Source organism: Myotis myotis, unplaced genomic scaffold (assembly GCF_014108235.1).
Source record: "Myotis myotis isolate mMyoMyo1 unplaced genomic scaffold, mMyoMyo1.p scaffold_m19_p_6, whole genome shotgun sequence".
Classification (NCBI taxonomy): domain Eukaryota; kingdom Metazoa; phylum Chordata; class Mammalia; order Chiroptera; family Vespertilionidae; genus Myotis; species Myotis myotis.
This window is the reverse complement of record NW_023416368.1, coordinates 6,893,913-6,918,350: the sequence shown is the minus strand read 5'-3', so window position 1 is coordinate 6,918,350 and position 24,438 is coordinate 6,893,913. Positions and strand designations below refer to the sequence as shown.

Genomic DNA, 24,438 nt, shown 5'->3' with positions numbered 1-24,438 from the left:
TGTTCTTTGTGGGTATTTTTGTTTGTTTGTTTTTTAAAAGGTAGAATATTAATATTATAACAAATATTAAATGTTTACATAATAGATGCACATTTAAATTGAACAGTGAACATTGTCTTCCTCTATTTCCCTACCTAGACCCCTCATCAGAAGCAACCACTCTGAAGACTCTGGGTTTATCCTTCCCACCCATATTCTGCAGATTTACAAACACATAGACACACAACCCAGAAGCGCATTCCCACTCACACATAGTGCTTGCTGGTTGAGTGTGCAGATGCTTAAGCCAGACTGTTGGCACTGGTCACCTGCGTGACCTTGCACTGCTTACTTGACCTCTCCCAGTTTGCAAACTTCCCATCTCATAAGAAGGTGATGGGAGGTTAAGTGAGTAAAAATTTGTGAGACGGTTAGAATAATGCCTGGGACATGGTAGGCTCTATGTGAGCAGGTTAAATAAAAAAACAATTATTGTTTGGAGTCTTACTTTTCACAACTATATATTTTTTTCAAGTTCTTTGTGTTAAAACATATTGATCTCTCATACTTTTTAATAGCTTAATGGAATTATAGTTTGTGAATATGCTTTAATTTACTTAACCATCTGCTTATTGATGGAAATTTAAAATAGTTCCAACTATTTCACCATTGGACATAACTTATCAGTGTTATAAGTTTATCCTTGCATACTTCTGAGAACATTTCTGAAGAATAGATTCCCCAAAGTAGAATTATTGGGTCAAAGGATATGCACATTTGTGATTTTGATATTGTGAAAATTGCTACCCCCTCCCCAAAGTTGTACTGATTTACTCCCAATGTGGGTGTATAAAGGTGACCATTTTCCTGAAACATTGCCCATACTGGAAATTTATTTTTATTTTTCCCCATTTTGATGGTGGTGGGGGGGAAATCACAGTTGATCCTCAAGTGCCATGAGTTTGAATTGCGAGGATTCATTGAACTGTGATCTACTGAACTGCTATATACATGCAAATAAGTGTATAATGAATAAGTGGTTGGAAAACGCACAAAATGAGCCAATGAACCAGGGGAACTTGAATTCACTAGATTATTTGGCTTGTGCTCCACCCCACCCCACCCCCCTATACCCCTCACCCCAGCACAGCTTCTTCCTGGCCCAGCTCACTGCCCTCCTGTCTGCCCACAGCCTGATGGAGTGTGCCGCCGAGCACCTGACCATTGCCAAGTCCGTGGCGAACTTCGTGAACCTGGTCAAAGGCCTCCTGGAGAAACTGCTGGACTACCGGGGCGTGATGACGGATGAGAGCAAAGACAACCGCATGAGCTGCACCGTGAACCTGCTGGTAGGCGGGGCGGAGTCCGGGGACGGGCCTGGCTTTGGGGCTCACTACTGTTCTTGATCCGAAGACAGCACTTAGGACTCTGTGAATCAGACAGATATAAGACTGAACTCCTGCTCTGCCATCTGCTGGCTTTGTGTCTGAGGCAATCACATCACCTTTCTGTGCCTCAGTTTCCTTATATCTGAAATGGGAATGAGTATTGCCTTTAGCACCTAACACATCCCATGGGAGGAAGGCGGCAGCAGGAAGTGGTTAAGAGGTGAGCTTTGGAGACACACAGCCCACGGGTTCTCGTGCTCCATCAGATAATTAGTAGAGTAGACAGTCAAGGAGGCTTTCTGATGGTTCTCAACCTGTTGGTCGCGACCATCGGAAAACACATATAGCATATCAGATATTTACATTATGATTCATAACGGTAGCAAAATTACAGTTATGAAGTAGCAATGAAAATAATTTTATGGTTGGGGGTCACCACAACATGAGGAACTGTATTAAAGGGTCGTGGCATTAGGAAGGTTGAGAACCACTGGTTTAGTGTGTTTATCTGTTCCATGGAGAAAAGAATAGTACCCATTTCATAGGCCGTGCAGTCCTGGCCTGTGGTTAAATGCTCACTGTGTGGTAATTTCTCTCTCTTACAGAATGAAATAACACTAATAACTAGAATTTCTAGAAAATGAGTGTGGGGCACAGGCTAATCAGGGCAGCTAATCCCATAGCCGGGCTCTTAGCCTCTGTACACAGGACCCACCATGGGAAACTCCGGAATATCTCTCTTCCCATGTCCTGTGATGTGGTCAATACACAGATAGAGGCAGCCACAGTGCCTCACACCCACCATGCCTGCCCACCCTCAGTGGTTACAATAAGGAAAGTTGACCAGAGACCACGTGGCATCCATCACAATGAGCCCCTGCCATTCTCAGTGTCTAGAAACACCATTCAAGCCCTGTCCCCAAAGTCCTGTGGTGTGGCCTCCATTTCCCTTTTTAACAGCCTCGATATTGCCAATTGATTTCCCTAACTGCTAAGGGGAGTTTAAAAATCCTGATTATAGCAGAAAGGAATTCATTGCTAATCACTCCACCAGGCCCAGTTTACATACAGAACATGGAGCGGGGGTTTCCTGGAGCTTAGCAGTCTGTCTCTATGAAGACACAGAAGTTAGTAGAAGAAATTGACCTTCAGACTCACCTGGGAGAAAGCTTTGGACAGGCCGTTCTAGAAGCAAGTAGACCCTGCTAGTTTTGGGTATCAGTGTGGTATCGGGGCGGAGGACAGGGTGGAGGTCAGGGGTATCAGGAGAGCTGAGGTCTCGTATGGCTCTGCCACCCACTGACTCTGTGCCTGGAACACATCCCCTGCCCTCTGGCTGCACTGGAGTCTATCGGGTTTTCTCCAGGTGTGGCCCACAGATCCCATCAGGACCTTCTGGCTCAAAATCAGTAAGGACTTACTTTAAAATACACGGGACAGGATCTCTGGGTGGAGCCCAGGATGACCACTGGTCTGAATGGCCCCTGAGCTCAAATTTTCAGGTCTAAATGTCTTTGGCTGTGGAATCTCACTGTAACCCCTGATAATTCCGCATGGTCAGGAGTTATCATCACTGGAATCTACGTATTATGATTTCTATGACTGTTACTCTGATTATTGCTGTTACTCTGATTCCAACTCAGCCCCACTAGGGTGCAGGGTCTACCCTTGTGAAGATCAAGCCAGGCTGCCCTCACAGTGGACTTTGTCAGTGTAGGTGGCCTCGGCCTCGGCCTCAGCCTCGGCAGCCCACCTCTCAGCACAGCCAATAGCTCCACTGCAGCCCCTGATACGTGATGGCTGTTATTTCCTTTGTCCCTCCATTGTCTGAGGATCAGGGAGTGATTCCCATGGCAAAATCTCCTAATGAGGCTGTTGGATGCATTCAGGAAATGCAATTTCTTGCTCCCATCTCGGGGCGCCCAGATAGTAAACACCAATCTTCCTTCTCATCTCCGTCGCTGCACCCTCCACCCCTGCCGCTCTGCAAAGAAAAGCACTCACCACTGTTTTCCTTCCCACCTAGAATTTCTACAAAGATAACAATCGGGAAGAGATGTACATAAGGTAAGATTTTTGTTTTCTAAAACCCAGTCCTGCTGTGTCACTCTCCCGCTCAATACCCATCGATGGCTCCCTATTGTCTCAGGCCAGAATTTAAACTTACCTTCTTGGTTCTCAGGCCCTCTGTGTTCCAATTCCTATCAATCTCCCCAGATTCAGCTCCTTTCATTCCCTGTCATCAGCCCGCAAGCCCGCTGGGAGTTCTCTGACCTGCCATATTTTTTTGCGATATCTACAGCTCAAACTCTCCTTAACCCACCTTGTGGCTCGAGCTGGGACATCGCACTTGTATTTGGTGCAAGGCTGGCACATGAAGCCCAAGTCCTGCGTTTATAAGGCATGTAGTCAGGTCATTGGCAGCCCAGTTTCAAAGGGGAAAAAATGCTATGATGTATGATGGCGCTTTCTTGTAGGCATGTGAAAGGCAGCTATTTGGGCATGTAATGAAGGATTTTTTGGGACATTAGCCTGGAGCAAAGAACTCCCTTGCCAATTTTTCTCAGAATCATATTTTTTCCTTCAAAGTTTTAAAAAAAACATCCTGTTCTTTTTACTCATTGCAGAAATAACACATGTTAATTACCAAGACAAAAAATACTCATAAAATACAGACAAGCAAAACAAAAAAATGAAGTAAACTCCAATAATCCATACATATTCCCAGACCCTTTTCTATTTATATATAAACTAGAGGCCCAGTGCACAAAAATTTGTGCACTCGGTGGGAAGGGGGGGCCCTCAGCCCGGCCTGTGCACTCTCGCAGTCTGGGACTCCTTGGGAGATAACGACCTGCTGGCTTAGGCCTGCTCCCGGGTGGCAGAGGGCAGGCCCAATCCCTAGGTGCAGCCCCTGGTCGGGCTCAGAGCAGGGCCGATTGGGGAGTTGGGGCGCCGCCCCTGTCATGCACAGAGCAGGGCAGATCGGGAGGTTGCGATGCCACCCTCAGTCACGCTCAAGGTAGGGCCAATTGGGGGGTTGGGGCACTGCCCCCTGTCACGCTCAGAGCAGGGCCAATCAGGGGGTTGGGGCGCTGCCCCCTGTCACTCACAGAGTAGGGCCAATAGGGGAGTTGGGGCACCGCCCCCTGTCACACACAGAGCAGGGCGGATCAGGGGGTTGGGGTGCCGCACCCTGTCACACTCAGGGCAGGGCCGATGGGGAGGTTATGGCTCTACCCCATCACACACAGAGCAGGGCCTGTGGGGGGCAGTTGGGGCGTCACCCTCTATCACCCACAGAGCAGGGCCTATCATGGCGTTGGGGCGCCGCCACTGTCACACTCAGGGCAGAGTCGATGGGGAGGTTATGGCTCTACCCCGTCACACACAGAGCAGGGCCCGTCGGGGGGGGGGGGGTTGGTTTGGGGCACCGCACCCTGTCACACACACAGCAGGGCCGATAAGGGGGTTGGGGCACTGCACCCTGTCACACACAGAGCCGCAGGGCGATCGGGGGTTGGGGAGCTCCCCCCTATCAGGCACAGAGCAGGACTGATCAGGGGGTTGGGGCGCCTTCCCCTGTCAGGAACAGAGCAGGGCGGATAGGGAGGTTGTGGCCCCACCCCCTGTCACACACAGAGCCGCAGGGCGATCAGGGGGTTTGGGCGCTGCCCCCTGTCACGCTGATCCCGGTGCCAGGAGGCCTCGCGGCTCCGCTGATCCCAGTGCTGGGAGGCATATTACCCTTTTGCTATATAGGATAGAGGTCTGGTGCACATGTGGGGGCTGGCTGGTTTGCCCTGAAGGGTGTCCTGGATCAGGGTGGGGGTCCCCACTGGGGTGCCTGGCCAGCCTGGGTGAGGAGATGATGGCTGTTTGCAGCTGGTCACACACCCTTCAGGGTGGGGGTCCCCACTGGGGTGCCTGGCCAGTCTGGGGGAGGGGCTGAGGGCTGTTTTCAGACTGGCGGGTGACTGAAGCTCCCAACTGCTCCTTTTTTTCTTTTCTTTTTTATTTTGGGCCAGCTTTAGCTCTGGCTCCAGCTCTGAGGCCTCTGCTGCTGAAAGCAGGTATCTGGTTTGTTTGGGTTCTATAATCGAAACACTGTTTCAACTCCAGCTCTGAGATCCCGGCTGTCTGAAAGCAGGTTTCTGGGGTTTTGTTTAGCTTCTATATTTGTAACAATGTTTCAAACTGCAAGCTCAGAGGCTGGCAAGGCAGGCGGGGAACATTGGTTTCCTCCGTCACTGAAGCAAGCAAGCCTCATGTTAGCTTCAAGCTGCCTGGCTGCCGGCCGCCATCTTGGCTGGCAGTTAATTTGCATATCGCCCTGATTAGCCAATGGGAAGGGTAGTGGTCGTATGCTAATTACCATGTTTCTCTTTTATTAGATAGGATTGAATTCTATGCATGCACTTTTTTTGCAAAAATGGGATCACATTGCTCATAATGTATTTTTGCTTGACAAGAATTCCATGTCAACAGATATATTTCGACATCATTTTTTTTCTTTTGATATCATTTTTAATGAAACTATAAAATTCTCTTTCCAGAATATACCGTAATTTATATAGCCAATCCAATATTGTTGAACACTTAGGTGTTTCCAGCTCTTTTCTGTCATACACAGTGCAGTGACGGAATTCTTGGGCCTATATCCTCATGCACATCTCTATGTCACCAGGACCTGCAAAGCACAGTTGACCATGGCCCCTTCAGGCTCTAACTCGAAGTCTGAACTCACTCTGCTAGCACTGCGGATAGGTCTAATTTAGTTTAGCGTTAATCCAGAAACAGGAACTATCGCTTAGAAAAGGTATAATTCCATAGGTTGTCCTGAGCTTGAGAGTATTTATAGCATCACTAGACATGGCTTATTGTAGTAGCGCAAAGCTGTGGGTCCAAGAGGCCTGGGGTCTCCCCTTGTTTTCCTGAGACCCTGGTTATTTTCCTCAGCCCCTCTGGGCTGTGATTTCCCCTGCAGGATGTCTTCATTCTACCTTGTGTTCTGAGGATTACAAGAGATGCTACAGGTGACGTGCCCAGCACACGGTGCCCTCCCTCCAACCTCTCTTCTCTCCTTCCCACTTTAGAAACACAGGTAGTGGCTCCCAGATCTCCATAAGCTTTGGAGATTTGAGGACTATAGAGTCTTCTAGGAAAACCACATTTTCCTAAACCAGATGTTGTAGACAAGGATGTAGTCTAAAAGTCTGTTTTATTTGGCAGACATAATATTTAAAGACACTTTTAATTGCCAATTTTTTTTAATCTAGAGATTTTTACCCCCAAAATCAAAATTTCCCACTTCTCCTGAAACACCGAGAAGGTATGGCGGCACTGGGCCCTTATCCTGTCCTAACAACTGTCGCCCAGACTGGTGGTGGGGCTCCTTGAGGCAGGGTAGGGGAGCTCTGGGCACAGCACTGTCTCTGCTCACCCCTGAGCTTCTGGGGCATCTCCCTCACTGCCCAGCTGGCACCGGTAGGTGTTTGAGTTTGAACCCAGGTTGGGCCCATCAGGTGTGTTGTTGTGGGCTTTGCAATTGATCACCACCCCCTGGAGTTGACGAAGGAGAGGAGAGGCTACGCTGGCGAATTAGGGGTTATAAGCACCAGGAAGGCTCTCCCTCTGCCTGTGCTCTCCATGTGCTGTGGACCCAGCCATCAAAGATCCAAGGACAGGCAGGTTGGGATAAGGCGGGTTCAGCCATAGATGGAGGGGTTTCTAAAGGTGGACCACAGGCTCAACACTCCCTACATGCAGGCCATGTGCAATTTCACTGATCACTCTGATTGATCAGCAGGAAGTTAAGGGGTCGAGGGTGGAAAGGCCATGATTGTAGAGGCAGAAATAGCTGGTTTTAAAACCTGGCTTTACCTATTTCTAGCTCCATCTACTTCAGCACAGGTCTCAGTTTTCTTATCTATGAAAGAATTGTAGGGAGAATGAATGAATAGAATATATAAAGCACCATTTGATAAATGAATGAATGAATGAATGAATGAATGAATGAGATCATTTGATCATTCATTCATCCCCTTACCTGCAGATGCCAGTCCACCTGTCACACTATGGAAACCTTGCTGGAAGCCCCACCTGGATGAATCCTGCTGTCATAGTACCATAGATCCTCCTCCATGACATTGATCATAGCTATCTTTTGGCAATTATTTATTTGATGATCTGATTGATATCTGCCCCCTTTCCTGACTGTATTAATGCCAAGTCCTGAGAATGGTGTCTACTTTTGTCCCCACTATCTTTAGTGCCTGGTACAGCCGTGCGCTCAGCACAACTTGGCTGGTTGAATCAAGAAATGAGAGAAAGGTCACTAGGATGTCCTGGCTCATTAGTTATCAAAAACCACTAGCTGCCTTTTTCTCCTCAAAATCTTTGCCAGTCCCTGCCCTGAGGTCAGGCAGCCTGCATCTGGCTCGCGGGCCATGTTTCATGTGGCCAGCTTCTCCTTTGGTGACATTCTGTGCAGATGGGTTTCTTCTAGTAGGAGCCTAAGCCTGAGCACTGAGCTCTGCTTTGAGAGCAGCTGCTTCAGAAGCCCTTTGTACCCTGTGGTTAGGCAGTCAGGGCACAATCTTGGCAGACACCGCCTTCCCTCTCAGAGGAAGAGACCGGGGCTTACATCACAGCATCACCCCTTCACTCAAGCACTAAGCGTTGCCTGCTCCTGATGACATGCAAGTCGCCAGAGCAGTGGTGCTCTGGCTCTGAATCTGTTTCCAACAGTGGCAGGTTCTTCTTTGTAGAAGAACCGAATTCACAATGAAAATAGATAAGAACCATTACAGCTCAGTGCTGGCTCTAGGCTAATCACTTCCAGTGCAAACTTGCATTTATCAGCTGCAATGCTAGCCGTCACTTTCTGAGCCTTCCGACATGGACTGCTTGGCTCTTTATATGCCCATAAGTGTGTTCTGTGAGCGTTGCCATCTTACTGATGAGCAAAGGAAGGCACCGAAAATTAATTCCCTGCCCCTTAATACCTCTTATGTGTCAAATTAAGAATTGACCAGAGCTCCCTTCCTTTGTTCCTGCCCTGTCCTCAACACCACTCATCCACACAGTCATCCCCGGGATCAGAATTGGAGCATCACATTGTAAATGGACGGGTGGTGGGGATGTGATTATTGTTGAATAGTAGATTCTCCCTGCTGACAGCTCCAGGTCTGGAAGTGAATATCCAATCTCCAGCCCCTGGTCCACTTCCTTCCTTAAATGTGCTTCCTTTATCCCCGAGGAACACTGAACAGCAGGCAGGACCGGCCCCTTTGCGGGGCCGTGGCTTGTTCATGCTCTGGAATAGGACAATGGCCAGAGCATGGGCTCTAAGGGCAGTTACCTGGGGTCACGTTTCAGCTCTTCCATTTATTAGCACGTGACTTCTGACGAGTTACTCAGTTCTCCTTCCCTGATTTCCCTTGTCATGTTGCATTGGCTGGAGCCTTCAGTATGAAGTTGAATGGTACTGGCCCAAAGCATGCCTGACTTTTCCAGGTCATAGTTTTCTCATCCGAAAATGGGTATCCCCAACAGACCCGTTTTACAGGGTTGTCATGAGGATTAAATGATCTGAGGCATTTAAAAGAGTTAGCATAGTCCCTGCCACACACCCAGTGCCCCACAGATGCCAAGTGCTGTCATCATGACCACACAGGAGTGCTGGCTCTTAGGGAGGGAGAATTCCCCAGAGGTACTCAGTTGCTCTGTCTGGCTTCTACCTGGCCCTACAACCTGCGTCCTTATCACCTGGTAGCTCAGCTTGTTTCCCCAAACAGGTACCTGTACAAACTCCGCGATCTTCACCTGGACTGTGACAACTACACGGAGGCTGCCTACACGCTCCTTCTCCACACTTGGCTTCTCAAGGTACTGCCCTTCCCATGAAGTGGATTCATTCAGGGATTCCCCTCGGGCCTCACAGCAAGTGGGAGAGTTAAAAAGAAAAGGAAGAAAAGAAAAAAGAATTAGCCAAATAAATTTTGTGTTGCTCTGAGTCCAACAACTTGATCTGGCAAGGTTACTTTTCTGCACTGCTTCTCCTGGGCACATAAGGTCTCTGTGACCTTCACATTTAGCAGCAACAGTAACCCCTCGAGATATGTCTTATGGTTTTATATAACATCCAACTGTTTTCTATAACATCCAGACATCAACCGTAAATCATTAGCACACCCAGACCTCCACTTGAGCCATTTTCCTGCTATTGAAAGTGCTGCTAGAGCTGGACAAAGTCTGAGGGATTTCCTCTGGCTTTTGAAGAGCTGGGACCCTGTCTCCTAGGAGTTCAGAGAAAGTCCCTACACACCAGATTTATGAGCCAGTAGAGCAGTAGTTCTCAACCTTCTGGCCCTTTAAATACAGTTCCTCATGTTGTGACCCAACCATAAAATTATTTTTGTTGTTTCTTCATAACTGTAATGTTGCTACTGTTATGAATCATCATGTAAATATCTGATATGCAGGATGGTCTTAGGCGACCCCTGTGAAAGGGTCGTTTGACCACCAAAGGGGTCGTGACCCACAGGTTGAGAACCACTGCAGTAGAGACTCAAGCGTGACTCAGCAAAAATCAAGGGGTGCTTCCCAAGTGTAGCCTGTCAACCAGTATCTCTCCGACTGGCCGCTGACACCCAGGGTGGCAGGGAGACAGCTCCTCATCCGTGAGGGAGGCACCCACCCTCAGTGGCCCCTCAGCCCCTGATGACCCCGCATGTCCTCTCTCCACAGTGGTCAGACGAGCAGTGTGCGTCACAGGTCATGCAGACAGGCCAGCAGCACCCCCAGACCCACCGCCAGCTGAAGGAGACGCTGTATGAGATCATCATAGGTTACTTTGACAAAGGAAAGGTAATTTGTCCCTGCCTTCCCTCTCTGTGGGGACCCTGCTACCGGGAAGGGTGGCTCTCTCCTGTGCTCCATACCAACCCATCTGCATATCTCCATCCCAGTCCTAAGTCTGACCACTTCTCTCCATCTCCAGTCCTACCACCTTTGTTCATGGCACCAGTATTGCACACCTGGACACTCAGGTGGCCTGGGCTTCGCAACTTGGTCCTCTACCCACAGTTCCCTCGGCCTCTAGGATATGCCAATTCCATACTCATAATAGTGAGATATGAATCATACCCACTTCTTAGTGATATTGGGAAAATTAGGTGAGAAGCTGCATGTGGAACATGTAGCACAGGACCTGGTACATAGTGACATCTGGCTGAGTTGTGACTGTCACCATCATCACCGACTCCACCTTCAAGGCCCCAGTTGAAGGCCATTTCCTCCGTCATTACCTGCTGCCTCTCCTCTGAATCGCAAGGCCTCTGGTGTTCCTCAGGACACAGATTAGCACTGAATTTGGTCTGTCCTCGCACTGCAGTTCCTCGCATCTGTCTTAGTCTGATCCCCCCACCTTCCCTGGAAAGACAAAATGAGGTAATGTCTGGGAAGGGCTTATAAATTCCCAGGAGCTGAGTGGGTGAACAACACTGTTTTTATAATTTACCATTATAAGCCTCTTCAGGGCAGAGATTCTGCCATCTCTGGAACCTCCTGCCCTGCGAGACATCCAGTCAGCGTACTGTTGGTTTACCAGCTGACAAAGTTGTCACAGTGGGGTAGGGGGTGGGGGAGCCCCAAAAGTGCATGCTGAGCTTTGTTCTCTGGAAGGTATCCAATTCGACCAACCCTGTGCTAAGCAGAGAGGAGAAGGCATAATCCCCAATCTCAAAGACTGGCAAGATGGACATGCCAATCATGATGTTTTTTGTACATTACCCTTTGGTGTTGTGCAATTGTGGGAGAGGGGGTGGAACAGGGTAGTGACTAAATACTTCGGGAGCAGAGAGGAGGAGCAGATGGGTACGGCTCACTCTGAAAGCCACTGTGTGGAAATTTCTAGAATGAAGCCCATATTCCTTAGCATCCTTTCAACTTCTTTTCCCCCACACCTCTCCTCCTTAGAAACTCATTGCTCCAAGCACACATCATGGCTTTCTACCCCGTAAGTCCATCTGTCGCCACCTGGTAGACTCCTCTACATCCCTCAGAACCCAAATTACATCTATTTTTGTCTGTGCTTTACTCGCTTATGTTCCACATTTATATCTGCTCCACCACTGTATACCATGTCACGCCTGGAAGCCAGCAGGCCCTGGACTGTATCAGGCTCAGGGATCCGTGACTGTCAGAGGTCCCAGTGACCACAGGGGCAGATGTGGGAGGAAATCCCAGGTCCCTAACTCCCGCCTGGCTTCCTTCCTGGTCCCTTAGTGGTCTCTTACACACGGGAAGAGCATTTCTGGCATATTATGGTATGAAGTTGGCAAAGACCTCCACTTGAGCCACAGTCCCCTGGCCAGCTCAGGGTGTTACCACCACCCCTTGTTCTGGCTGAAGAGGAAGCACCAGGCGGCCTGGCCCACAGACTTGGTTCCTTCTGGCACATAAAGCTCTTTTGCGCTGCTCCCTACGCTGTCCATGGGTTTACAGCCATGGCGCCTGCACTCCGCACTTACTTCTATTTATTTTTATGCTTGAATGCAGAGAGAGCACTTTTGCTACAAAGCACACACTGCATTTTGGCAACCTCCCCTCCCTCCTCCCCCACCTCCCCAGCTTCTCCATTTAGGTGCATTTTTTCTATTTTAAACCAAATGTGAAATGTAATGGGTGTCCCTTGAGGTTGCCAGACCTCTGCCCACTGTGCCTTCCCTGGCCTCTCTGCTGGGGTTCCCACCCCTGTGGTTGCAGATGGAGGGGTGATCTGTCAGCTCCAGCCTCACACAAAGCAAAGGGAAATGGTCCCCTATGTCCAGGGATTGTTTTCAGAATTGGTTTTAAATACAGAAAAGACCTATCTTTTAAAACACCTCAATCACTCTTTTTATTACTCTAGTACCACTCCCATCCCCGCCTCTATGCGGCCCCTGCACACGCACCCCCGCCCCAAAATAACCCCACTGAGAAGGGACTGCATCGTTTCAGTTACACAGATGACTGGGCACTAGAGCGCGGCTGGGCAGCATTGGCATTGCTTAGCAATACTGGGTTCCATTGTGAACTTAAAATTCTGTTTAGATGGTTGCCCGGCTGGTGTGGCTCAGAGGAGGAGTGTCAACCTATGAACCAGGAGGTCACGGTTCAATTCCCAGTCAGGGCACATGCCCAGGTTGTGGGCTCTATCTCCAGTGTGGGACGTGCAGGAGGCAGCCGATCAATGATTCACTTGTCATTGATGTTTCCATCTCTCCCTCTCCCTCTCCCTTCCTCTCTGAAATCAATTTTATATATATATATATATATATATATATATATATATATATGAATAACAACCAATTACAAACAGCTAACTAGGTTTTTAAAAAACTCTGTTAATGGTAGAACTCGTGTCCTTACCACATACACACACCAAAGAAAGAGGCAGAGGAAGGGAGGGAGGGAAGGAGGAGAGAGGGAGGGAGGGGAGATGGCCAGAAGGGAAAGGCGTCAGGCTGGCAGAGTGGAAGGACCCCAGGCATGAGCACCAGGAGAAGTGGATCTGGCCCCATCTCTATCTCCAGAAACCCTGCGCCCAGGCACCTGCTTACTTCTCTGTGAACCATTTCTCTTTGGAAAATAGAGCTACACCTCCCTGCCCCGCCTGCACGGGGCAGCTGAGGGAGTTCATTCACTTCTGAGGCAGGAGTGAAGCAAGGCCCCCGGCCACCCCCAGGTGGGCATCCTGGCCCTGCTTTAGGTTGGGCATCTGAGCTGGGCCACTGCTCTGCGTCTTACCTGGGGAATACAGAAGCCGCCAGTAACCTCTCAGAGAGGTTGTGAGGGCCCGAGAGCCTGTGGGGACCATGTTCAGCCTAGTATGCAGCTGCTCTGTTATTTGTCAAGAAACTGGGCTGAGAGGCAAAGGAAGGGCTCCTGGGAAGCACCAAGCTCCCTGTGCGTGGGCTGGGGCTCCCTGTGCGTGGGGCTGGGGATCCCTGTGCGTGGGGCTGGGGCTCCCTGTGCGTGGGCTGGGGATCCCTGTGCGTGGGCTGGGGATCCCTGTGCGTGGGGCTGGGGATCCCTGTGCGTGGGGCTGGGGATCCCTGTGCGTGGGGCTGGGGATCCCTGTGCGTGGGCTGGGGATCCCTGTGCGTGGGCTGGGGCTCCCTGTGCGTGGGGCTGGGGATCCCTGTGCGTGGGCTGGGGATCCCTGTGTGTGGGCTGGGGCTCCCTGTGTATGGGGCTGGGGCTCCCTGTGCGTGGGCTGGGGCTCCCTGTATGTGGGGCTGGGGCTAGGGCTGGGGCTGGGCCAGGCTTGCCACTGAGTCCCAGGAGACGCAGCCACCAGGTCCCTTCCTCTGCAAAGGCCCTGCCCGCCTGGAGGCGCCCCTAACCTCTGTCTCCGTGCCCTTCCTGCAGATGTGGGAGGAGGCCATCAGCCTGTGCAAGGAGCTGGCGGAGCAGTACGAGATGGAGATCTTTGACTACGAGCTGCTCAGCCAGAACCTGGTAAGGTGCCACCTCAGAGCCGACTGTTCTGGAGGCTGGTGCTCGGGACCTGGCTCCTCACAGAGGAGGGCGAGGGGGCAGGAGGCCAGCCAGGTGGGACACAGAGAAAGGATGGAGGGAGGGCCTGACCTGAGCTGGGCTGTGCAGAGCAGCTCCCTCCCCATTGGGAATATTTCCAAAGGGAGGAATTCTGGGAAAACTCATCAGACAGCCGCTGGGATGGGCGTTAAGTACCTGCTTGGCACTGGGCGCTGCCGCGGCCGCTCACCCAATCAGCGCTGTGCTCCATTTGCAGTCAAATTCCCACAAATCACTGAGCCAATTAAATAAGAACGCAAATTCGTGCTTTCTGATGAACAGATAAATCACATTAAAGTGCTCCCCATCTGGCCGTTCCCCATTAGCTCCTGGGTGCTTGTGATTAGGGGGAGGGAGTGGAAGTGGGGGAGCAGCCATGCTGCTTGTGCTGCAGAGGCCGGGCTGGCCAGGAGGCCGCCTCTGCAGGGAAGATGTGGAGAACTTTTAGGTTGCTGCCCCCCACCCTCACCCCCACCTACTTCCTGGTGACCTGAGAGCCAGACCCAGAGCCCCATCGTAGCCCCTTTTAGAGGCCAGTCCAGCTCTAATGAGAGTCTGAATGTTGGGAGAGAGTTTATAGGATGGTTTTGGTGGGGGGGGTGGGGGGGTGGAGTATAGTGTTCTAAGAGATGTGCTTGAAGAGAAAACACTTATATCTGCCCCATGAGTGTATCCACATAGGTGTTTTGCAGATAGGGAGGCCCGAAGGCCTGCACACACATGCTCAGGACACATTTATGCATGCACACACTCACACACACACTGTACATATTCACACACATGCTGGCATGCACACATCCGGGTACCAAGCCCACATCACAGGCTCGTGCCTGGGTCCATGCACACACATCTTCCATTTGTAGCAGGTTTCGGATGTCACAGTTTGTCCTTTTCTATGTGTCATGTCTGGCCAGTGATTTCTTTCTGGCTCATATCAATCACAAGAGGCCATCAGGTGTCAAGTAAGAGGCAAACTGTTCCAGAGATGCGGAAATGTGGAAAACACACGCCTCTTAGAGGCGATGATATATGCCATGTGCATGCATGGGAAGACGTCGATATGCAGACACACATCCATCCACACACCTGCACGGACACAGGCCGGTGACAGCTGGCCGGCTTCGCTTCCTTACCCACAGGCTGCACCATGAAATAATGTTTCTTTATCTGCAAAATGGAGATGCAGTACTCGTGGGGTTACTATGAGGGTGATGCAAGTAAATGAGCTAGTGCAGGTAGAGCGATTTGCCTGGTACATGGTCTGTGCCAGATAGAGCTGCTGCAGGTGTCCCCTGGAATCATGGGGACACTGGTTCCAGGACCCCCGGCTGACAAACTCTGCAGATGCTCAAGGCCCCTATGTAAATGGCATAGAACCTCTATTTGATACAGGCTACAGCAGGGCCTGCCTGCACACCGATTCATTTGCATGGATTCGATGTGATGCTGGGCATGTGTCAAATTCGAGGTATTTTTGGGGGGGGGAACACAATGGGGGACTTGTTTTCTAATAGTTGAAATCTGTTGTTGTTGACTCTGTGGACGTGGAACTTGCAGATACAGAGGACCCGCTGTACTGTTACAATCGCAGACGCTTCCCCCGATGTGCAGCTGTGCACACACGGGTGCTGGTGTAAGGAGTACGTCTGCACTGAGGCCGCCCTGAGCTAAGTGTGCCTTTGACACACATCTGGGTTGTTATGAGCTGTGAGTTTTCCTCTTTCAGGTCCAGCAGGCGAAGTTCTATGAAAACATCATGAAAATCCTCAGACCCAAGCCAGACTACTTTGCCGTCGGGTACTATGGCCAGGGCTTCCCCACCTTCCTGCGGGTGAGTTTGCGGTGACTTGTCCCAGGTCAGGCCCAGTTTGTGCACCTCAGCTGCACCTCTGCTGGGTGAACTGGGTGCGCTCAGACACCATGCTCTCCTCCCTTCCAGCACTGCCCCACTCCCGCTCACCCCCCATACACAGAGCCGCCTCCGGAGTAGTGAGTTCCCCGTCCCTGCAGCAAGGATCTCTGCTACCCAGCAGCCCCATAGAACACTGGCTCTCAGACCTTTTGGACTCAGGACCCCTTTTTTCTCTTAAAAATTATGGAGGTCCCCAAAGAACTTCTATACTTATAGACTATATATACCACATTCAAAATTAAAACTAAGAAAATTAAAAATATTTATCAATTTATTTAACATAAAGCCATCATTTGTCAATATAAACTTCATCTTTATAAAAAATAACAGTATTTTCTAATTTAAAAACCAGCACGAACAGTGAATTGTTTCCTGTTCCTGCAAACCTCCTAAATGTCTGGTTGAGAGAAGACAGCGAGATGCTTACCCTGCTCTGCATTCAGTCGGCCGTGACCCCACACACCACGCAGCCTCTGGAAAACGGCTGCACACTCGCGAGAGAACGAGAGTGATGACGGCAAATGACAGCTTACTGTTACTATGAAAAGAGCTTGGACCCTGAGTGGCCGGAAAGGGTCTTGGGGACCCTCAGGGACCCCTGGAGCAGTTTCTGAACCACTGCTTTTTGGATTATTCCTTCACTCATTATGTAGAGAGTTGAATTGGGTCAACTACAGGCTTCCTTCCGGTCTGGGAGTCTAGGGTTCAAGCCTGAGCTCAGGGAGATTCAACAAGAACAGTAAACCTGGTGTCTGACTCCACTTGATTGACAGTCCAGTCAAAGAGACAAATCACTCACTGTTACCAGTCGATGTGGAACTCACAGTGGGCATGAGCTGCATGCAGGAGGGGACATGGTGAGGGTTTCCTTGATGGAAGAGAGGTGCCTTCCCAAACCTGATGGTGCATCAGAACCCCTGGGGAACTTGATAGAAATGCATGTCCTGGGCCCCACCACATAGATTCTGTCTCAGCAGGTCTGGAGTGAGGCCTGAAAATCCGAACTTCTAAAGTCTCCCGGGCTCCTTGGATGGTCTCCCAGGTTCAGAAGCAACCAATCTATGGAAGTGACAGATGTGGGTTTAGACAGAAGAACTTAGGGCCATCAGAGGCTGCCCAGATCTGGTGTAGAACAGGGATTCTCAACTCGGCTCTGCTGACATTTTAAACTAGGTCATTGATCTTGTGCATGAAAGAATGTTTAGCAGCATCCCGGGCCTCTGCCCACTAGATTCCAGTACTCCTCCCCCGGCCGTCCCCACACCCCCCGCCCCCCGTCCCCGAGTGACGACCAACAATGTTTCCAGACATTACCAGATCCCATGGGAGCAAAAACACCCTCTGTTTGAAAATTTCTGGTCTAGAAGAGGCTAATGTGGTCAAGGAAGGGTAAAGAGTGTGTCTCCATGGAAATAGGACCAGGAGCCAAATGATGGGAGACCCAAATGCTGGTCCCTCCCTGCCCACAGGCCCAGCCCACAGGGCCCATTAAAGGCCAGACATAAAACTTGTGGTCATATAAACAGGAGAGTAGTGACACAGTGAACGTGGAGTGAGGAATTATTCTGAAAGCTCTGCATAGGACAGTTTAAAGGAGAAGCTTTCAGCATCCACGATCTTCTCTCCCTCTAGACCAGCCGTGGGCAAACTACGGCCCGCGGCCGAATCCGGCCCGTTTGCAATGAATAAAACTATTGAAAAAAAAGACCGTACCCTTTTATGTAATGATGTTTACTTTGAATTTATATTAGTTCACACAAATACTCCATCCATGCTTTTGTTCCGGCCCTCCGGTCCAGTTTAAGAACCCATTGTGGCCCGCGAGTCAAAAAGTTTGCCCACCCCTGCTCTAGACCCAGCCTTTCTTAAGAAGTTGGGCCTGGCTAGAAGGTCAGTGAGCTGAGCTTCTCCTTTCCTCGGTGGGGAAGGAGAGAAAGATCCATAGGAAGCCACCATGGCCCCGGGCTCATGTCACAGCCTCCCAGCTCTGCTTGGACCACACCCTCTAGACGTGGGTCCTGAGACCTCTGGTGGTTTCGTTTCTCTGCAGAACAAAGTGTTCATCTACCGAGGGAAGGAGTACGAGCGGAGGGAAGACTTCCAGATGCAGCTCATGAGCCAGTTCCCCAACGCGGAGAAGATGAACACAACCTCTGCCCCCGGGGACGAGGTGAAGAACGCCCCAGGCCAGTGTATCCTTGGAGAGGCCCCAGCCCAGGGGCCGGACATGGGTAGCCCTGCTGAGACTGTAGCCCACAGAGCCCCATCTTAGAGCTCAGAGCTGACAGCATCATTGACGGGTGCCAATTTCAGTGTCCAGTGTGGTGGGATACAGTGAATCCACCCGGGGAAACTCTAGATGTTGAATTCATTGGTTAATTACTCACTCATTCATTCTTGTAAGGAATACTCTCAAGCTCCCACTCTGTGCCAAGCATAATGCAACCTGCTGGAGACTATACTCATAATGTGGTTCTATCTCAGGGAGCATATAGTTTAGTAACTAAGAGAGACATTGAACAACAGCACCATTAAATGTGTCGATAAAAATGTGATCCCTGCCAAGAGGAGGCTATGCAGGTCCTGCGGTGGGGAGGGCAGGGAAGGCCTCCTTGGGGAAGGTGATGGGGAAGGTGAGTCACCAGCCAAAGGTTAGTGGGAGCTGGGAAGAATGTCCTAGACAGATGGACGGCCCATCACGTGCAAAGGCCTGAGTGGGACGAAGCAGAGGAGGTTCCAAGAACTGAAATGGGGCCACAACGCTCTTCTAGGAAAAGCAAAACTCCCAAGTAAGGCCTCCAGGCTGTCCAGCCTCTGACTCCTGCCTGCCTCTCCATCACCATGGCCCTGGCTCTTTCTTCCCCCGTTTCTGTTCCTTAAACACGCGAAGCTTGTTCCCACCTCTGGGCCTGCGCATGCTCTGTTCCCTCTGCTTGGCATGCCCTTCCCCCATCAGATCCTAACTTGGCGGCACCACCTGGAAGAGGCCATCCCTGACCTAATGTGGCCTCCTCTGAACTCTTCAGGGCTCGTATCTCAGCCTGGTGTGTTTTCCTTAGAGAGCTGATCTCAGTCTGTTGTTATCTTTGTGCTTTTTAAAGGTACGTGTAAGTTAGACGCTAAGCTCTGTGAGGGCAGGGGCTTGAACATCACAGTAACTCCTACATCATCCCATGCCCTGTACAAAGCTGACTCTCGGGAAATACATGCTGATTAATAAGGGGACAAAGAAAGCAAGAGGAAAGGAAGAGGGAGAGGGACACAGAAAGGGACGGGGGAGGGAGCCAGCTCACTGGCGCACACGGAGGACAGAGGTGGCATGAGATGATGCCGTGAGGTGGGCAGAGTACGCTGTTCACAGGGCCTGGAGCCGACCCTGGGCAGGAGGCAGACTCCCAGGGGAAAGGCAGACAGCTGAGCGGCGGTGCCTCAAACTAGCCTGGCTCCCCACTTTGCAGCCCCGAACACAAATTAAGTTATAGCCTTTAAAGTGGGCTTGACAGGTTACATGGCCGGTCTGCTAAGTCTGCCGAACTGTAATCCAAATGTATTTCCCTCGGGTGATGCATATTCACCTGTGACCTTTTCATTATGCTCGCCTGCCCTTCGTGCCTGCTCTACCGCGGTCGGTCGTTTGCAGCAGGAAATGCAATGGTGGTGGGGCTGGCTGGTTACAGATGCAAGTTTGGGTACAGATGAGACCTGGCATGGACATGTGGAGCTGAGCAGCCCCGTGACCGTTACTCCGACAGGTGGAGGGGGCATGTGCTCCCAGCCGTGTAATCATATGGAGGCCTGATCCAGGGTCTGGATCCAGATCTGTCGTTTGTTAAATGTCCTCTTCTTGCTATGCAGGACTGAGTGCTTTAGTGCCATCATTCCTTTAATCTCTGTAACATCTTGTAAGGTTAGTATTAATTTTCCTTATTTCATAGAGAAGGAATGTGGGAAGCAGGGAGGTAAGGTTACAAAGCTAGCTGGTGATGGAGTTGGGATTTGAACTCTAAGTTCTATGTGTCTCAAAGTCTGCATTCTTTCTGTAATGCCAGCATTTTGTTTAAGACTGATGAACAGAATGTTCTTTATTAACTAATTGTTCATGTACTAGGCATTTGCATGCATTGTTCCCTTGTAGTCTCCTAATAATCCCCTGAGATGGGAAGTATTACTCTCTGGACTTTACAAATAAGAAAACGGAGGCTCAAAAACTGTAAGCATCTGCACAAGATGCCCAGAAGTGATGGAACTAGGATTTGAACTCGGGTCTGCATTTTACTAAAACCTGAGCTCTGTGGAAAAGCTGCTGGACAGTTTGGAAAGCTGACAGATGTAAGGCGATGACAGGTCTCCTGTCTTTCCACTTGGGTATCAAGTGGGGGAAGACATTTATAAGCAAAGGTCGCTTAGCTGGGTATCTCCTGCCCCTACCATCCTCTCTGCCCAGACCTCGGGGCCTCACTTCTATGCACAGCCTCAGCACCTGGCTATACACATCCTCCTGTGTCACTGGCTCCATTGGGTCAGGGTTGGATGACCCTCTTAGACCAGGGCCAGTTGCTGAGGTCAGTAGACATGACCCAGAACCTTCTTTAAAGCAGGAGCTGGCAAACTTCTCTATAAAGGACCAGATAGGAAATAGTTCCATCTTTCTGGGCCATGTGGTCTCTTGTCACAACCACTCAACTCTGCTGCAGTAGTGGGGGGGTGGGGCATCCACGGATAATGCATGGATGGATTATCAAGGTTCTAGGCTTTTTCCCACTAAACATCTTGGCTGAAAGCATTTTCCCCTCAAATATTTTCACTGCACAATGAATTCACTGTAAGGCAATTTTGCCGTAAAAGGACATAATAAAACAGGAAAACATGAATAACAAAATTAAAAAGACTTTGTTGCTATACATTTTTTTAAATGTCAGTTTGTATTTGCGTATGGTCACATGTCCATTGCTAGAGGTTCCAAAGCTCCACGGGAAATGCTGAGGTATGCAATACATACAGTATCACCTGAGGCTTCGCAAACTGATGTGTGATCATTTTCTAGTATAGTATGCAATCCAGCCCATATTTCCTATCAAGTAAATATATGTACTTGTTATCATCCACTCTTCAGACCACCCCATCTACATGTCACTGTGTAGACTGTACGAGGGCTAAGATTTATATAATGTGAAGATGGGATTACGGCGAGACCTGTCAATGGAGAAATGAAATAAAACCAAACTGTCATGACAGCCAGCATAAATACATTAAGTATTTAATGTATTTAAATTGATTCGTCAATGGAGAAATGTAACCAAACTGTCAAACAGCTATTTTATCTTTTACGGCAAAAAATGCTTGAAGCCAAGATGTTGACAGCTCAGATGCTTAAAAATATCCAACAAGCCCAACATTTATGGGGGTGGGGGGGGCAGTTGAATTGAACTTGGAATGATGTCTTGGCCATTTCCTACGTGTGAAAGAATCATAGCCTCCACTATCAGAAAGCTCACAGCCTGGTGGGGAGGAGGGTAGAGGGGAAACAGGGCACTGAAAGATAAGAGCCAGGTACAGGCAAAGCGCTTGAGGGGCCCCCAAGCTGTGGAGAAGGAGACCTGGCTGAGGACAAGCCAAAGGCTAGTGGATATGCCCAAGGTGGGGAGAAGCCTTCCAAGCAGAGGGAACAGTAGTGGGATCTGTTGGACGCGCAGAGGTAATGGTGGGAAATGGGTCGGGAGCCTAGTGGAGTATTTGAATACTCCATATTTAACATTGGCGTACGAGAATGCCAACACGAGGAGTTTGTGATCTCTTGGTTGGCAGAAATGCCAGGCCCGGAAGGAGGGATTTCAGAGTCACGGCAGTCATCTGGTAGAGCTGAGCAATGAGAGAACTCATGTCGCCAAAGAGGACAGATGGGTGGAGACGCCATGGAGCAGGGCACAGGGGTGGGCCCAGTGACGGCTGACTTTGTTCATCCAGTTTGCAGTATCATTCGCTTAAAGTGAATCAAGGTCTAGAATGAGGGTGACAGAGATCTTGCCTCTCCTCAGATCTGTGCCCATGGCAGGCATCACTAATCGATTGTGGAACTCTTTCCCACCGAGCCTGCTCATGGCCTTCCAATTCTGTTACACAGCAGGCAGCTACTCTCAAACTCTCAGAGCTGGAGTATAAACCGGCATGTATCTGCATGCTCTGAAGCTGTGCTTCTCAAATGTGTGCGTGCATATCAGGATCTTAGGAAAAATCGAGTCAGATTGAGCAGGTCTGAGGCAGGGCCTGAGAGTCACTGTTTCTAACATGCTCTCAGGTGATACCGACGTTGCTGGTCCAAGGGCCACACTGGGTAGCAGTCGAGAGTCAAAGAGCCCGAGTTTAGGATTGAAGATGAAAATACAAACCCCTGCTTTGTTCTCACAAGTGTGTGCGTGTCCGCGAGTTGTCTAGCCTCTTTGACCTTGATGTCCTCAGCTAGGAATTGGGATAATTACATTAATACCGCTGCTCTGGGGAATTGGAGGGAGGAAAGGAAACCATGGGGAGAGGTGCTCTGCAATTGATTAAGAGCCATAAATGCATTAGATGGTGTTATTGCCGGTTTACACTCCAACTCTGAGAGTTTGAGAGTAGCTGCCTGCAACAGGATTGGAAGGCCATGAGCAGGCTCGGTGGGAAAGAGTTCCACAATCGATTAGTGATGCCTGCCATGGGCACAGCAATTGAAAAGGTGGTTAAGCACCACTAACTTACCATCAGCAGGGGCGGAGCCCTGGGACAGGGCTGCAAGTGACAGCAGCTCTGCCTGTGAACTGGTCAATAGGACCTAGTTGGCAGCCAGCAACCCGAGGTTGGTCCTTCAACGAAAACTGGGCCCCAGCCAAAACCAGTTTGGCTCAGTGGATAGAGCGTCGACATGCGGGCTGATAGGTCCCAGGTTCGATTCCAGTCAAGGGCATGTACCTGGGTTGCAGGCATGTCCCCCATGGGGGATGTGCAGGAGGCAGCTGATCGATGTTTCTCTCTCATCGATGTTTCTAGCTCTCTATCTCTCTCCCTTCCTCTCTGTGGAAAATCAATAAAAAATAAAAATAAAAAAAAGAAAAGAAAAGAAAAGAAAAGAAAAGAAAAGAAAAGAAAACTGGGCCCCAGAAGGGCTGGTCTGGAAGGAAGGTCTCAGAGGGACCCACTCTGCTTGGAACTGTCCCTCTGGCCAGGGACGTGTTGTGAACCTTAACTCGAGGACCCCAGACATCCAGTGTTTCACCGTCCAGCCCGTCTTGGATGAACACCCCAGGTTCAAGAATAAGCCGGTGCCTGACCAGATTATAAAGTAAGACCCGCAGCTCGCTGGAAGGCAGGAATGGGAAAGAAATCCCAAGCTGGGCTGGGGGCAAGGATTTCTCCCCAGGGCCCTTCTGGGTCCTTCCTGGTCTTAGCCAGCCTGTTCCCCTTCTTCTTGGGAGGAGAAACACACAACCCCCCTCAATTAGCCACCTGGGCCCTGCCACTGAAAAGGCTGAAGCCAGAGATGAGTGACAGGAATGAGGATGTGGTTCGCCTCGAGGCAGAGCCTCAGTAAGCAGTGATGAGATTCACTGGACTGGACGTGGAACCTGTCGCCCAGGTGGATCCCACAGTGTGTGTGTGTGTGTGTGTGTGTGTGTGTGTGTATTATATGTGTGTGTGTATGTGTGTGTGAGAGTGTGTGTATGTGTGTGAGTGTATGTGTGTGAGTGTGTGTATAGGTGTGTGAGTGTGTGTATATGTGTGTGAGTGTGTGTGTATGTGTGTGAGTGTGTAATTGTGTGCATGAGTGTGTGTGTGTGTGTGTATGTGTGTGAGTGAGTGTGTGTGTGTGTATGTGTGAGTGTGCATGTGCGAAGGAGGGGTCCAGGGAGGGCGTGCTCAGCTGGGCACTTTCTCCCAAGGGGCCATCTTTCAGCGTGTGCTGGGTTGTATGCTGACAGTGGGCATGTTCAGATTATGGAAAGGGACATCCCAGGGAGTCCCGTGAAGGCAGGTATCAGTCTGTTCAATGCTAGATGGCAAGGTCCATGATGAGCCATGAGGCACGGGCTCTGCTGACCCTGTAGGCCACAAGGCTGCACCCCTTCCAGCTGTCCAGCTCACCCCCTTAGACCCAGGAGCCCAATATAGCACCCCACATGCTTTAGTAAAAGGCCTCCCCTCTGGACCAGTGGGAAACAGGTGCTTGTAGGAAGAAGGGCCCATGCCCTTCACATGGCTGAGCAGGACCTCAGCCCCCTGGCCCCCGCGATCAGGCACCCATGGGCAGGGACCACAGCTGTACAGCTAGCACTGTGCCCTGCTGGCCCCGATGGCAGAACCTTACTAGAGAGTCGGGAAAAGTGATTTGGGGGGATGGCTGGGATCCCTAAAGAATTCCTTGGAAGATCCCTCTGGGACATTGGCTAGGTGTGTCCAGTCCTTCCCAGCAGTCACAGGAAATGACGACCCAGGCGGCTCTGTGTGCATTCATGCAGGAATTCCAACTCCTGGGGTACCCCAAGAGCTGCCCTCTCCTCATGAAGGTGCAACAGCAGCCTACCCTCTAATCACCTGGCCAGG

General features: G+C 50.2%; 1 protein-coding gene across 2 annotated transcripts in view; it reads left to right on the top strand.

Annotated features, from left to right (window-relative positions):
- DOCK2 (dedicator of cytokinesis 2) overlaps window positions 1-24,438 on the top strand; it is a 374,655-nt gene that overhangs the window by 330,946 nt on the left and 19,271 nt on the right. For both annotated transcript variants that reach the window (XM_036312510.1, XM_036312509.1), the window contains exons 35-42: window positions 1,172-1,328; window positions 3,394-3,434; window positions 9,167-9,257; window positions 10,119-10,238; window positions 13,785-13,874; window positions 15,679-15,783; window positions 17,915-18,056; window positions 23,098-23,179. In XM_036312510.1, the coding sequence (XP_036168403.1) occupies window positions 1,172-1,328; window positions 3,394-3,434; window positions 9,167-9,257; window positions 10,119-10,238; window positions 13,785-13,874; window positions 15,679-15,783; window positions 17,915-18,056; window positions 23,098-23,179 (828 nt within the window). The remainder of the gene's footprint in view (window positions 1-1,171; window positions 1,329-3,393; window positions 3,435-9,166; window positions 9,258-10,118; window positions 10,239-13,784; window positions 13,875-15,678; window positions 15,784-17,914; window positions 18,057-23,097; window positions 23,180-24,438) is intronic.